Source organism: Asterias amurensis, chromosome 7 (assembly GCF_032118995.1).
Source record: "Asterias amurensis chromosome 7, ASM3211899v1".
Lineage (NCBI taxonomy): Eukaryota > Metazoa > Echinodermata > Asteroidea > Forcipulatida > Asteriidae > Asterias > Asterias amurensis.
The window spans coordinates 8,164,121-8,181,287 of NC_092654.1; the positions used below are offsets into that span (position 1 = coordinate 8,164,121).

General features: G+C 37.5%; 1 protein-coding gene across 1 annotated transcript in view; it reads left to right on the forward strand.

The window, feature by feature from the left end:
- Nucleotides 1-17,167, forward strand: part of LOC139940001 (voltage-gated delayed rectifier potassium channel KCNH8-like) — a 119,634-nt gene that overhangs the window by 80,668 nt on the left and 21,799 nt on the right. Inside the window, exons 2-4 of the mRNA XM_071936190.1 lie at nucleotides 11,962-12,195; nucleotides 12,924-13,052; nucleotides 16,658-16,842. Coding sequence (XP_071792291.1) covers nucleotides 11,962-12,195; nucleotides 12,924-13,052; nucleotides 16,658-16,842 — 548 coding nt within the window. The remainder of the gene's footprint in view (nucleotides 1-11,961; nucleotides 12,196-12,923; nucleotides 13,053-16,657; nucleotides 16,843-17,167) is intronic.

A 17,167-nucleotide genomic window follows, 5' to 3' on the forward strand; every position in this document is an offset into this window, starting at 1 on the left:
TTGCGAATTACCATCTATCATTTTTACAACTAAAGTTGGTAGAATTCCAACTGATGATGTAAACATGTGCATACAAAAACATGTGGGCGTTATAATTTGCATAACATCGTGCAAATTTTATCTGAAATACATGCATGGTTTACTTTTCAAACGTAAAACGGAAATCATTTTGCAAACATTTGCGTTGGATATATCGATCAAAATATTCGCCCAAAACAATATGACTTCTTCTTATTTTGCTTAGATTTGCAAAAATTAATATGTCTTTGAAATTTATGGTTTACAGTGGGAAAGTAATAACCATGTGAAAAATTAGAACAACCGATTTAACAGGGGTAAATTTATGATTTACAGTGGGAAAGTAATAACCATGTGAAAAATTAGAACAACCGATTTAACAGGGGTTATTGGGTAGCTGATACAAAATTAAAATATAGGGCTTGCATTTTGAGGTATCAATGTATAATTTGGTTTGTACACATCCATAGCTATGTAGTTTGTTCGTTAGGGTTAGGGTTAGGGTTAGGGTTAGGGTTAGGGTTAGGGTTAGGGTTACGACCAACCATGTTGCTTAATACCGGGCGTAAATTTCAGAATTGGGGGGCATCAATAGTTCTTAAAAGAAGAACTAACTGTCTTGCTGATTCAAGGCGGTAGGAAATCAGCCTGGACTACTTAGTATATTGAATTTGAGAAGAAAAAACAGACAACAAGCATCTTCCAAATGTCCAAAAACATCGTAGACACAAACTGCTTTAGATGTGGGACGAAACCACCAATGGGGAATTGAAAACCAATCCACATGCAGGGCTCCAGTTCGAGGTGGGATTCGAACCGGGATCCATAGTTGATAGACATGGAAAGAAACCACCGAGCCAACGTGATCCCCAAATCCGATGCCGACCGAATGAGTCACATTTCTCAACCGGCCCAGAACTCCTTGGACAGCTAAGTTCCTAATTGCCACATTAGGGTGTTTTAACAGCTCTACACGAGAATGAACTCAGACAGGTGGCTTAAATACAGTAAAGGGCAGTGCATTAAGGAGGGCATGCTCATCAACTGCCTTCCCATGTACGCAAGTCACGTTCCCTAATGCTGAGAGAAGACATGCTGAACAAATTTAACTCTTGTGAGACACCGAAAGGAAACAACAAGAAAATACCCCCCGACGAGAAGCACGTTCATTGCGTGATATAGGGTTTAAGGGTGACAAAATGAGATGTTGATTTCTTCGTACAGGTGATAGCAGAGAAAGAGGAGGGAGATTTCATGCAAACTGACCCTGATGAACTATAACATTCTCCTTCGTATTTTTGTTCAGCTTTACCGTCTACTGTATATAAATCTTAATCAACAAACACTACCATTATGCACAAAGCCAGATGCAGTGCCACTACAGTTCAGGCGTCTAATGCATAAAAGGCATTGCATTTTGAGAGGCGCATTTTGGTATCTATTACACTTTGATGGAAAGAGGACCACGAAAACCCGTCTCATGATCGTTAGAGTCGGTCACAAGAACCCTTCACTTACCAAATTTCTATTAACTGGCCATGAGTTTGAAATTCAATCGTGCAGTTACCAGGACAACAACTGCATCACACGGCACTATTTTTGTATATGTACTATTAAGAAGCAGAGAGAGAGACACAAATATCCGCAAATTAAAAGAGAAGCTGAATCGTCGTCTACTCCTAATGAAAATGCATTTAAATCTGTGGCTATACCTTGCATAAAGTGACCCGTGGATCCATTTTCATCCAGCTAAAAATAAAGTAGGGAATAATCACTCAAACAAAGCCTAACGAATACTTTGCATCGTATCAGGCATAATACAGCTCGATATTATTATGTAAACCCTTGCGTCAATTGTTTTTTTTGTCTCAAAGTTCTGTAAAAAAACAAAAACAGACAAGTACGTTTATTGTTAAGTAATGTTTTCCCTTTTCTCGTTTTAAAGACATAGGACCATAATGTAAAACAGCCAATGTGCTGATATTTGTATCTTGTACAAAGATCTTTCAAAAATAAATAAATACATAAAAAATACATGTTATATCCTGGTGTCATGTGTTTTCAGTAGGATAACAGGAAAATTGTTCACAATCAAAAACTGAATAATTTTGTTTTTTTAAATCATCTATCCAATTATTTAACAATAACACTTACACTTCATGGTGTGTTGAAAATTTTGGTTATACGTTGCGAGAGACAGTCCGCCATTAACAGTGCTTATGCATGCACGACATTGGAGCAACGTCATATGTTTTCACACCTTTCATTGGTTGGTATTTTATTGAATATTCAGAAGCTAGTATGGCGTGCAAAATAAATCAAAAATATTATTCAATTACTACTTAACAAATTTAACTACTTTTTTGTCCTAGGGCATTATGGCTACTGTATTAGAATCCAGAGGGCATAAGGCATGAAAGTAAAACATCCCACACCCCTTGAAGCACACATATTTCATAACAATCCGTTTCCCCCCATTTCAGACCAGTAATGTTTGGTTTCAGGAGATAAGAAACCAATCTATGATATTTTCTCTCTAATGGAGACTTAGTATTTATTACGCTTATCTGAATTTATTACAGTATGCAGTTAATCAATATAAAAAAATTCACTTCATTTTCACTTAATTTTTAAAATATTTTTTCCCCATATTGGCACACCGTAGAATCCCAAATAGTAACCACCTCACGTGATCCATCTAGTGACTAAATCAGAATGAAACTCAATCTAGCAGATAGTAAATTTGTTTTGAACTTTCGAGGTTGGATGATGTTTCTTTGACTCGTTTGAATGTTGGCATAATAATGCACTAGTGATTTGTACCAAAAATCAATCATTTTATAAATGTTTGAGCATAACCAACGACAGGAAATTTTATTCTCAGCATGATTAAGCCTGATGAAAATACGGACCGTGAGTAAACTGCATAGCTTCTGTCACCGGTGCAGCTTGCACAATCTCGCGGTAAACGGGAATCGAAGTTGGGGTTCGAACACATATGAGGGTCGATAACGTATGACGCTACGATATATATACAGAAAAAATCCTTAGAAAAAAAAACTAACGTGGATTTTGTTTTACATGTAGGCTTGAACGCCTTTCCGACAAAATATAGTTTAAACCGTTTTACATCTTGCGCTTCTGAGGGGAAGGCTTTCCAAAAAGAAATATTTAATCAAAGCCGGTAAGACATGGATGAACATTTCTGCATTTTTGAATCCGTCTTTTCCTGATATTGAATGACGGACAGATTGAATTCAAATGTCATATTGATATTCCACCAACAATCTTCTTATCCCCCAGGCTGTGTGCAAACCAAATGCAAACAATTTGAATCAAGACTGTTTTGGGATGTCCTTTTTTCTTTTCTTTTTTCCCCTTTTTTCCCGAAGACAAGGAAACCACCTGTTGCTAAGAGATTCCAAAGAGTGTTTTAAAGCACCGGTAATCTGCTCAACGTATCCCCATAACACTGATTCTGCAGGTGTTATGTGCATGGGTCTTGTGGGTATTAAATCAATGCACTTGTGCACGGTCCAGTTTCATGTTTTCTCAAAAGCTTTCAGTTTGTTTTGAGTGTCTTCAAATGGTTATTTAAGTCGGGTGTTTTTCTTGACCCGTCTTACGTCTTGACTCGTCATGAATGTTATACCGTTCATTTTTATATAAGACGGTTGCGGCTTAAATGTTCTCAATTGAACGGTGCTTTTCCCTTTGAGCTTATGTTTATACCCAGGGGAAATTTAAGTTAACTGGAGACGGTAAACCCAAAGCACCCAAACTGAAAATCCTTGCTTTGCGTCACTGGTCATGTGTAATAAATAACCCAGTCCATAAAAATAAAAAATAAATTGTGAGAGATACAAATAGAGACAAATAATATTGGGGGAAAATCCCCACGGGCACATGGTTTCATTTGAAATTTATTTAATAAATCCTATTATTGAATAGTCTGATTAAGAGGAAGTTTACGCAAATTTTAGGATGAAACCCTCGATAAGTTTACACCGGGGATCAATTTCAGATATGATTGGGACTATTAAAGCCACCCCAGAGGCCACAAAGTATAATTGGTTTAGTTTATTTATTTCGCGATAAAGATTTCCGAGAAAAAAATTCCGCTAGCGGCTTTTATAAAACTGTTTACGCAATAGCTTTCATATTATCTTTAAGTGCAACTGTAGATTGCAGAATAAGTTTTTGTTTTTTATTAGTATTTATATGAATATTTTAAATTGAATATGATTGATGGATCGAATGTATTTACGTAGTTATACTTTGTGCATTTACATTTACATTTATTTTTGTTTTATCTTGTTGGAAGCTATACAGCTTCATTTATTCACCACCAACATTGTATGTACATGTAGTCCTACTTACTTATTGTTATATGTGTGTAGTTATGCTATAGATTTTTGTTTCTTACGATGTATTAATTTATGTTAATTTATTTTTGAGGGTAACCAAAATTTGTCAAGTTGCAAAACCAAACAATCGAATGCACCTCTCACTCTTTCATTTCAATAATATCCAATGATAAACCATATGTTTTTGGGATAGAACACAGAAAAAAAGCCGGATTGTTCGTTTACCTCCAAATCAACTATACACCGTGACAATTATCATATACAGACATGCCAATGGAGAACTAAACCCGTATTAAACTATCTTGTTTTGATCATATTCAACACAGTGCAAACCAATGGGATAAACAGGCATGCACTATTTTGTCTGATTAAGTCGCGGTACTTTGCCGTGAAAAAAAATCCACAGGGACTGTACGGAATGATGCTTGGGTGACTCAGTCAGCATAAAATAATGTACAAATCAGATTCCTGTAGATGGTTGTCTTAACAATCTACTTTAAATCATATGTGACTCGTAATTATGCTAATCGGCGGCTTTTTATTTCATGTTTATGTAATTTAGTGGAATTAATGTTTTTGAAAGAATGACGTGTGCAATCATAGTGGACTCCCGATGGGTTTCATTAGGCTTTAGTGAAACTGTCTGTTCATCGCAAAACCGCCTTAAAGGGAATGTACACGTTTGGTAATTACTCAAAACAAATATTAACTTAAAAACTGACTTGGTAACGAGCAATGGAGAGCTGTTGATAGTATAAAACATTGTGGGAAACGACTCCCTCTGAAGTAACGTAGTTTTTGAGAAAGAGGTTATTTTTCACTAATAATAATAAAGTCTTTGATTCTTATCTGAAAGCACACAAATTCGTCCAACAAGGGTGTTTTTCTTTCACCATTTTCTCGCAACTCCGATGACCAATTGAGCTCAAATTTTCACAGGCTTCTTATTTTATGCATATGATGGGATACACCAAGTGAGGACACCGGTCTTTGACAATTACCAAACGTGTACCTTCCCTTTAATGTACACACATGTATAGCTGTTATTATTGTCTTTATATATGGGCCCCTTTTCAAAACTAGGGCTTCATCCTTGGCCCCGGCTTTGGCTCCTTAGACGCCTCTATTAATATTTATGCATGAGATACGTCACAGTTCTAACCCAAAACGAGGCCATGGGCGCAGCCACTGCAAGTAGTGGCGGACGTGCGCGTATAGCCTCATTTTGGGTTAGAATTTTGACGTCATGGATGAATATTAGGAGAGGCGTTTAGCCCCGTACCCAAATATCACATTTAAAAACAATTGACGGAACCTTGACAGGGGTTTCGAAAAGGGCCTTAGGCCGTGTCCGAAACGACGACTTCGGCTACAGCTACGTCTAGATCAGCGCGTCTACCAGTGTTGAAGAATAGGCAGACGCGGGCGATCTAGCCGTAACTGTAGCCGAAGTCGCCGTTTCGGACACGGCCATAGTCACACACGTCGTGCTTATGATAACTGTTTAGTCTTGTACCCCGACGTAACCATCGATCAATAGTGCTTAAGTCATGTACCCGGACGTAACTGTGGAAACCTACGAACAATACGGTTTAAGTCTAGTTACCTGACGTAAATGATGACCAACATACAATACGGTTTAGGTCTTGTAGCCTAAATGATAGCCTCACTTTAGTGCGGACCTGCACACCATCATCAGACCGTGTATTTGAGAGTCAATGGTGCAAACAAACTGAATAGAAATGAAATAATTAAACGTGACCAAAACATTTCCTTTTCTTGCACATCACAAATTGCCAGTGTCGAAGTGCTTTTCAATGAAGAGCTTTTGTTTCTTCTAAATCGATTCTAAAAAGGGAAGCCTTTGAAAAAAAAAATTGAAACATTTTTGAAGATGGCAATTCCATACTACATACAAAAAATGCACCCTTCCTCGCGTACATTTATAGCCTCGTTTTGTTGAAGACTAGGGCCTTCTTTATGAGGCAATAGTGCAAAGAAACTAAACAGAAATGAAATAATTAAACGTGACCAGGGTGTGAAATGTCGAGCCCAGGGAGTCCTTTTCCTAAACGCATTGACCCGGATAACTCTCCTTACCACGAAACTAGATTTATCAATTATATTACGAATGAGAAAATAGGTTAACGATATAAAGCTGCAGCTCAAACCAGAGTGCATCGCTTATCACATAATTCCACTGGCGATCTTCGGTAGACATTTTTTTAGGTCATGTATAAAGAAAAGGTACATAAATTGATGTGTCTGTGGATGAATAAATCGCTCTTTTCTCCAAAATGATGGCTTCCTGGAATGCTGTTATCCAACACAATGAAAGATTTTAATTGATTTGATTTCGTGTTTCATTCCAAAAGGAACATACCTCATAACCATGGGGAAGGGTTACAACAGTATTTAAAATATACAAATAGCAATTTACATCATGACGGAGGAGTGAGCGAAAGCATGATGACTTCTCATAATGCTGTTATCCAACACAATGAAAGATTTTAATTGATTTGATTTCGTGTTTCATTCCAAAAGGAACATACCCCATAACCATGGAGAAGGGTTACAACAGTATTTAAAATATACAAATAGCAGTTTACATCATGACGTAGGAGTGAGCGAAAGCATGATGGCTTCTCATAATGATGTTATCCAACACAATGAAAGATTTTAATTGACTTGATTTCGTGTTTCATTCCAAAAGGAACCTACCTCATAACCATGGGGAAGGGTTTTTAAAATTATACAAATAACAATTTACATCATGACGTAGGAGTTAGCGAATGTTAAACCACAAACTTTGTGTGACTTATAAGAGTCAATCAATAGCTAAGTTTAATTGGCAAAACCCCACACTGTATGACCCCAAAAGATGTCCTATTATGCAAATGATCTCATCAATCAAACAATGTCTGGTCTGGTTGTCCGACTTGCCTTTTATCTTATGAGAAAAGGTCGAGGTGAGTTTTGTTTTATTTGAAGATCCACTCTATTTTTATTCACCAACGATGGTATTTTATTGACTCGTGTCAATCAATAAGATTCAAACGGTCAAACATTAGCCTATTTTGTCATAAAGCAGTTTTGCCCATGCCATTAGGCGCTCAGTTCCGGAAATTTCTGGCAAACATCTCTGCATGGTCGAATCTAAAAACAAGATTTTAAACTCTAAAATCTTTCTGTTCCTGCTCTGTGCATACACATCTAAATCCATATAAATATAATAACTAGGGGGTAGGGGTAAGGGGAAGGTTGATTTGCACCACAGAAAACCATTAACACACCTTGATTTGAATAAAGGAAAACGAAACAAATATTGGAGACTGAGGGAATGAGAAAAAAAAAAAACTTTCATCCGAGGGTGTTATCTGCAGAGTGAATTCTGCCAGAAATCACTCTTTAAAAAGAAGTAAAGAGGAAGAGGGTGTTGTGGAGTCAGGCCTGGTAGGCCTGCTTCTCAGAGACAACGAAAGCGATTGCCTCCCTGCCCCCTGGTCATAATACCTTGGTGTCCTTGATATGCTACAGTAGAAATTCTAAATGTCCTCATGGTGCCCTTAACTAAGGAGAAAATGCCTCGGTGCCCCTGCCCTTTATAAAAAAAAAAAAAAAAAAAACGAAGCATAAAGGCCTGGAAGATTACTGATTAACAATTTAAATTAACCAACTATAGCACATGATCCAGGGACTTTTTTCAGACCTCGGCTTTGGCTTTGTCTTTGTGCTCCAGGCTCCGTTTGATGTTGAAAACAAAGAGCAGAATGCACAACTGTTCCAAAATGTATGACGGAGCCCTAGCCGAGGTTTGAAAATGCCCCAAGACCATAAAAAACTCGAATGCCATGTAACCGTTAGATTCGTTGTATAACTTGTTTCTTTGTTGCTGTGATATGTGAGGTATACCTAAGAGAGGTCTGCGGTAACATCATGTGAATATCTCGTTTGAGTATTGATGGTTCTGAAAAGAATTCACTCTGCAGATAACACCCTCGGATGAAAGTCTTTTTTTTCTCATTCCCTCAGTCTCCATGATTTTTTTCGTTTTCCTTTATCCAAATCGAGGTGTGTTAATGGTTTTCTGTGGTGCAAATCAACCTTCCCCTTGCCCCAGTGGTTAACGACACAACGTTTCTAATAGTGTGCTCTGATCGTCTTCAAGAAGAGGCATATAACGTAATATGTCTCGTTCGTTCCATCACGGAATATGACCTTGTATTTGAATCTCCTACTTGCACGACAGTTAGCAATCACATGTTTTCTATAAATGACGGATTCTAAATTTCCCCAACCGAAATTAATAATGTAAAGGTTTAATAAAAGGTGAAAGGTTTACAGTTGTAGATGACAGCCCGTCAGTAACTTGCACAGTAAAATGAAATTGAATTTCTCTCTTGACTTAACACGATGTGATATGTTGCAATATGTCATGCATTCCACGCTTTCTCACAATGTACAAAAGTAGACACATCCAATAAATGGCAGGACATCAATTTGTTTTAATGTTTTTGAGTGGATGGTTTTATTTTCATGCTTTTCTCTCAGGAGAGAGAAAATCTGCCTCACAAACGCAGGAAGGAGTCAATCGTAATTCAAGTCCAGCAACCTGTCTCTGTGTGTATACGATTACATTTTGAAGTCACTATAAACAATAATGTTGTGTTTGTGTGTGAACTCAATTACTTTACCCAACGCAGTCTCAATGCTTTGTCGGTTTAAGAATATTTATTTAAGATTTTGCCAGATTTGTTTTGAGCTTACTAAATTCCATAACTTGTGTCAATGACACGTTCGCGGTCAAAACAATGTAATGTGATTTATAGCAGAAGTAATCTTAAGCTATCCAATGAAGGTGTCATTTCACGTAGTAAATGACAACGGGAAACGTTATATGTTTAAGAAAATGACATAAATCAAGATGTGGTTCTTTATATATTCCTCACCGTAATCCAAGACGTGTGTTATTTTCAACCCGGGAAAGGTGATTCTTACATGTATTATGTAGGTCATATATAGTTTCCTCCTCTACTTAACCGAAATAATTGATTTTCACTTGTTGATGTGGCTTTCCAGCTCTGCCTGAGAGTAGGTTTTTTTTTTAAATAGAAATCTAACTGTTTTCGTCAGGCCCAGTTCAATACAGACGGTTGCTTTAAGCAGAAAAAACAGTTTTCTGCGAAGCAAAAATAAGCCGGACACCATTAACAGATGGTACATGTTGAATGGCATTTAGGCTGACTTTATTCTGGTAAGCGTGATCTTTATTGTGCTAAGCTACTTGTTGTGTAGCTCCTTCAAATTGGGCCCAGATCACTTGCTTTTAAGATTCTTGTGCTTCTTATTTATAAGATTCCAATGGTTATGTTAAAGTCTAATAATGAGGGTTTATAATGAAATCACTATGGTAACCTATGGTGAGGTACTCATGAATATCAAAACGTTCACGTGTGCGATTTTAACATCAGAAAAGGCCAGTATACAGATTTCAAAGATTGGGTTGCATAGTGGATATTTTGTATGTTATGAATAAACTGGGCATGTCGCTCCAGGAGAATGGTTGAAAAACCTTTCATAAGACTGCCCCAATCGCTGCGTGTGTAGTAAATTTCGTATATTATGCGTAAAAAATAATGTTCATTGTAATGTTGACGTATGCATAAAAACTAAAACTAAATTCAACATTTTTGCCCCTTTTGTGACATTTTTAATGTTGCTTCATTGATTTATTTGAACAATTTGTGCAATTAACTGAGGTCATAATGGTTTGTATAGATTTGTGTATGCTTGGAAATTTCAGGTGGTCATCTTGGGATTGTTTGTACATGGTAACACTGAACTGCACTATAAAGGTCATAATACTATCAGTGAATAGTCTATGTCGACCAAGGGTATATAGTGCCATTGTGGATGGGTCGGACAGTATATTTGCATTTTGAGGTTGGTTTTATTGTCTTCACTGTTACTGGATGTGCGGGTGGATATCTGTGTGGATTAAATTACAAGACTAACGAATGAACTCTGCCCATCATCCACCGTAAAATGAGCATTAATGGATTATGTGTTGTGATGTAATTGTAATGATAGGAATACAGACATTGTGCTTTAACGTAATGCTGAGACTGTGCTGAATCTCATAATGCTGCGCATTATGCAGTCAACATACATGGATCAGACTTCTATTTTTGAGAATAATTTGTAATTTAATTTCAAAATTCAAAGTCACAGTATGCTAATGCGTTGTCAGTTTTAAAGAGAGCATTTTGATGTAATTTCTTTTTGTGGTAAACAAAGGCTTGCGTGCATAGTAAAGTAATAGTAGTATTCATACTTTCAAAATATCAGAAACCGAAACAAATTGTGTATGTTTTATCTGTTGACATTTTTGTGGCGTGACAATGCTTAATTTCACAAAACGTGACACCACACACAATCTCAAATGTCTGTTTCTTCCTTTTTAAGTCGAAACTTGTCCAAACTCACCCCGAGGGTAGGAAGAATACATCACGCGTTCAATGTCACAATCCAACAACCTCTGTTTGTCTACTAGCCAGGATTAAAATAGATATAATAATATGTCCTTGCGTTACTCTAATTTCATCTTAATAAGCTACGAATAATGATCTTATAGTAAGCTTCTAGATGGATTCCTCGTTGTGAAACAACATACGACTATTGCTTGTGTCAACATACGCTTGACACAAAGGTAAATAACAGTCCCACCACGCCGCATTGAAATTGCTAGATTAATTGAAGTCTTTGCTTATTATTATACGGTTATTTTTACGCAGTGTAAAACTTGGTAAATATAAACCCATTTAGAGGGGTTGAGGTTTCCTGTCTATATGGAACATGTGGAGTCTTGTTTCATCACTGAAACGAGAAGTGCATTATCGACCATTTAATGTTGCAGTTTGCTCACCAGTACTGACAAATCCGTATGTGATGAGAAATAGTGTTATCGAAATAAAGTCAACGAACCTTAAAGCAAAATGGATACTGCATCATCTTTAAGTTACAATTCCATTTCCGCAAAATGGTTTAAAACCCGACCACAATGGCAAATGATAAACAATTGTAAAGAAGTTACAGAGCTCATTAGGGAGACAGCACACAATCCTACTTGATTATTAAGACCCATGCTTGCCATGAGTGTCAGTCACTTTCCGAAAGAAGGTTTATGTTTGTCAAATTGTTGTCAAAATACGCACACACAAACATTAGTGCCCCAACCCAGGTTTCCATCTCCATTCCATCCACGCACTGCATATGTGTTTGCTATTGAGATAGGCCTATACTGCCACCAATCGTTTTCTGGAAAATACATACTATCACTTCGTTGTATGTCGCTTTATCGCTTTGATGTTAGAAAAAAGGACTGAGACTCTATGAATATATCAACGCACCATTTTGAGATATGCTTGACACAATACTATGGGTTTGGGTTAATTCGTCGGTATACGCCCAAACCAAACAGTGCACCCCATACCTCAAAACGGCTGAAGCAACGGAAGAGAACATTAATGGGTGCACAAACTTAATGACTTTTTACTTTGTTCCTTCTTGTTCACAGACAGTAATTTTGTCCTTGGAAATGCTCAAGTTCCTAATACTTATCCTATCGTATACTGTTCTGATGGATTCTGCGAGCTTACCGGTTTCTCTCGAGCGGAGGTTATGCAGAAGAGCTGTGCCTGCAAATTCCTCTTCGGGAAAGACACTACACAGGACAAGATTGATGAGATTCAAAATGTCCTGGAGAATAAAGTGGAGTACAAGACGGAGGCCATCTTCCAGAAGAAAGACGGTGAGTATGTAATAAATTAGGGTTCGAATCCATTATCTTGCAACCGCCGGCTAAAAAGTCTGACCTGGACTACTTATCAAGTAGTAAACCACAAGGGAAACTAACTGGGTAATAATATTGGATTTGAGACATTGCATGGTGAAGTATCAATATAAATGCGGTTTGCGGTAACTGCTTGCCAAGTATAGATTATGTTTTGTTCGGTGTCTTTCTTTAACTGGGTAATGTTTTCAATCGTTTTGGGTCGAGCAAAGAACAGTTGGACTGGAGGTGGGTTTGAAACTGGAGGTGGGTTTGAAACTGGAGGTGGGTTTGAAACTGCGACCTCTGGGTTTACTGTGCCGGCGCTCTTCCAACTGAGCTATCTGGCCCTAAAGTTGACGGCCTCCCTATTTTGTCAGTATGTTTGTACGGGATTGCCACTGTCAGAAGCATTCTATAGATACAGTAACAACCAGGGGTCACACCCTATGATACAACATAGGAATCAGCAGCAGAAGGAAATAATCCGCAATAAACAGGTAAACAATAAAACTAAAAAGATCACTCCCCAACCCCAATCCTCCAGGCCAAGATAGAACTGCGTACACCTAGGTTTATTCTCAAGCCCGATTCCCAAAATATCTAGTTTTGATATTTTTTTCACGAGCAAAGCATAAAGGGTTCGGTTCTTGGTTATATTATTGATACTCAAAATTAGTTTTTCGCGTTTGTGTTTCTTTCCACAGCGTCGCCATTTTGGTGCCTTTTGGACATCGTTCCAATCAAGAATGAGAAAGCCGAAGTTGTTTTATTTCTTGCATCACACAAAGACATCACGAAGTCTAAAACAATGAATTCCGTTAACGGGCACACAGGTAAGATCAGTGTCACACTTTTAAATAAACTCCCTGGTCAGAAATGACCCGGAATTTTGGGTCACAGAAGAGCCCACCCATATCCGGGTTGCTGTTACCAGAAATATGTGCCAAACTGTGACCAGGGGTAGATTTCACAAAGAGTTAAGACTAGTCTCATTTGAGTTAGGACAGGTTACTCGTCCTAACTTGGGACTTGTCTTAAGTTTTATTTACTCCAAACAGTTTGTAAAATCGACCCCTGAATATATGTAAGACTGACGCCAAATCTGATTTAAAGTCATATTTTTAAACAATTTTCCGGGTCACCCAGACCCAGAAATGAGTCACGCCCCTAAGGACCCTACATCCGGATCAATTCTGACCAGGGAGTTTTCAGAGTGTTTTCCTTTTACACAAATTCACCGGACTGTTCTTACTGCGCTGTCTCCTGTTTCTTGATATACAACACAAAATCTCTGCACAGAGAACTGGCAGCATTTTCATATTCAATATTATGCAGCAAATGGACTGGCGTGCGACCAGCAAAGGAAATTGACATGCAAATACTCATTGACCGCTAAGATCTCACAACTAGTCGGTGGGTTGGCGACAAAACACAATTGAATCTAACTGATTAATTACAGATTACAAAATTAGTCTGCAGCAGAGAGGGACACGCGAATATTCATCCTTATCAATTTCAAACAGCCCTTATGAGACTGATAGGGGAGAGGGGGAAAACGAGGAAATAGTCAAGAAAAAACATGTTTACCTAACAGAATAATTATATCTGTTTTGCATTAGTGTCGCCATGGAGACTAAACGAAACTTACATCATGGTTAGTTTGCCTTCACAACTCAAAGAGACGGTACAATCTTCTTCATTAACAAGTACATAAATATAATATGATGGTTATTAAATGAACACTATCGGAAGGAAACAACATATTATTGGGCCAACTTTCACAGAAAAACGGCAACGACCTACACCTGTTTGTTCTTGATACGTGTCATATGTAACCTTGCATTACAAGCCAAACTCGATTGGACTCAAACTCAAACTAACGAAAACAGCATATTTTTAGGAATAATTTGGTCTTAGTTTGAAACCTGTAAAAACTTTATATCCACTTTACATCAAGTATTTAATTTGTCCAGATTAAAAAACGTTCATTTTCTGATGACAAGTCAAACTTAAACATAGTCCATACAGGTTGAGATATTTTACCCCTGTGGTAACCATAGCGCAACACCATAGTCTTGCAGTAAATCCAACAAGATTCTATTTGCATCAGCAACAATGTTTTGAATCAAAACAAGGAAGCACCGAAACAAGTGGGTCATTTCGTGACATACTGAGGATTTTTTGGTGTGAGGAGAATTTAACGCCTACACATGATGTGTTATGTTTCTAAAGTCCGGTTCGACTCTGAACAGAACATGTTCCTTTGCAGAACTCGCTATTATCAAAACAGAATTTTACTCTATAAATGTTTTAAGACCGGTCTTTTCCTCGCGAAGTCGGACTGGAAATGCAGGAGTATAGAGGAATTAAGAAAACAGTCTTATAATTTATTCATGCGGGATAAAGAAGCTCAACGGTTTACTTTGCTACGCGGAGAACACTTTATGGCCATAAAGTTTTTAAAAAAATTTACTGCGACTCAAAAGTTTCGATAGAAACAAAAGTGACTTGGGTACTTTTCGTAACACAAAACACAATGTCCACAGATTAACATTAAAATTACACCGTTTCAAGATAACGAATAGCTTATATTACTAGATGGGGTGCTGTGGTTTTTTTATAATTATCGTCTTTGACGAAAATTTGTTTCGTGACTAGTTTTACTCATTTCTCGAAAAACTGCAGCACTTCGGCAAGTAATATTGTAAGAGAAGCTTTCTATCATCATTATTTTCAAATTGTGTGAGTCATCTAAATCTGTGGGCACTATGTAGACGTACACACGTCCACAGAGTGTTTTACAGAGCTGAAGAATGCGGTTTTTTTCTTTAGGTGTATACAGAACAACGGAATGTCATCAGGGATATGCAACACTGAGCTACTTAAGCATAAGCATACACACTAATAAACCAAGGTTTTTCTGATAAAACACAATCGGCAAAAGTATTTCACATTTCTACTGGGTCCCAGTTTTATTAATGAACGGCCTTCATCACTGATTTGCTTTTAATCCTGTAATTTGCAATAAGCACGTTACTGGTCACACAAAAAATCCTTGGAAACCATTCTCGTTTCAGTCACAACAAAGCTTTCTCTTTCAGAGCATCCGTGTGTGCTTGAAGGCACTGACACTGTAACTACTCAAAATAATTGTCAGATAGTTTTGCTTTTTTAAGATTGAGAAACGGCCACCTCTGAAATAACGTTGTTTTTGAGAAAGAGGTACTTTCTCTCTCAAATGTTAAAAGACTTCAGGCCTGGAGCCTTTTATTTGCGCACATACTTTTTGTGAAAAAGGGTGTAACTTCTTTCATTATTCTCTTGAAACTTCGAAGACCATCAGTCCAGATTTTTTATATGTTGGGATACACAATGGATTTTGACAATTAACAAAGGTATCCAGAACCTTTAAAATAAAGTTGGGCCCTACAGCTCTGAGTGGATAAAGTTGGGTAGATGATCTGATCAAAAGGAATATGTGAGCAACTGTCACTGATGAAGCAACTATGAATACACAACCCTGGAGAAATTCAATTAGAATCCATTACATGAAAATGATGATTTAGCTGCAACCTTCGGAGTGTTCGTGGAATTTCAGTCAATTTTAATTTGATTGTCAGAAACTTAAACACCTGAGGATCAATATGAACTACGCGAAATGTAAATCTCCCATTCCATTATATTAGAAAAATTAAGCGCACTGCTAAATGACAGATAATCAAGTTACATGAGGAAACTGTAGATTGACTTCTCTAGAGGAAATTCATTTCAGAAAAACAAGTTGAACAACTGAAAAATATGCTGCAGAATGTAAAGCTTGAGATAGTTTTGCACGATTCGATTCCCTTCTCGGTTTCGGACGCATAGTAATCGTTGCTCCATCTTTGACCACATTAATAATTAACCCACTTTTAAAAATATGTTTTAGTGATAATAAAGTATGACGATCTGTGGTAACTTCAAACTGTATACGTTCATCACTTAGCACTTAAAGCAACACGTTAATAAGTTTGGTTCAAATTTACAACATGCTTCTGAAAGCAGTGATTTAATTTTTTACATAAAACAGGCACAGCAGGAAAGGATCTCCCTTTTCGGCCTCAATCCTTTCAGTGGCTATACCTTACTGTTAACTCATTGAACGATGTTGTTGATGAACCCCAGCGAAGAAACCAGATCTAGGTACCTTTCTAATTACTGAACCGGTAATTTAAGTGTAAGTGAAAGTGGAGATGGGGACGAAAACGAAGAAGAAAGGAGGCAGAAAGAGAAATAAGAAGGTATAATGAATTGGATTCGGGAGAAGCAATAAAGGTAAATGCTTCCCACTTGGGAAATTGGAGTTCCATTAATGTCAACCATCCTTTGCAATATAACACTATTCACTTTATAGGACGAGTTAACCCTTTTCCCTTATCGCTGCCCATTTTGTTTTCAGGTGATGAAGAAGAAGATGACGATGAGAATGATTCCGATGGATATGAAACGAATGATAACTACCTCAGTGATCTCCCTACAAACTACAACTATGCCAGAAGACGGAGTAGGGCAGTCTTGTATCACTTATCGGGTCATCTTAAGGACCAAGAGAAGAAGAAAAGGAGGAAACTCAAACTTAACAGCGTGAGTGATGTCTGAATGTGATACTCTTCATAAAAACTGACCAAAGAATGCATCCACATTATACTCAAAAAGGTCACAAACACAAAGGCATACCTGCCGAAAAGACACACCAAGCACAACAAGTGTTTGTTTTAAAGGAACACGTTGCCTTGGATTGGTCGAGTTGGTCTTTGAAAAGCGTTTGTAAAAAAAATTTATAAATTGCATATGGGTAGAAAGATGATGTAAAAGTAGAATACAATGATCCACACAAACATGCCTCGAAATTGCACGGTTTTCCTTTTACCTCGTCGACTAACACGGTCGGCCATTTATAAATAAATGG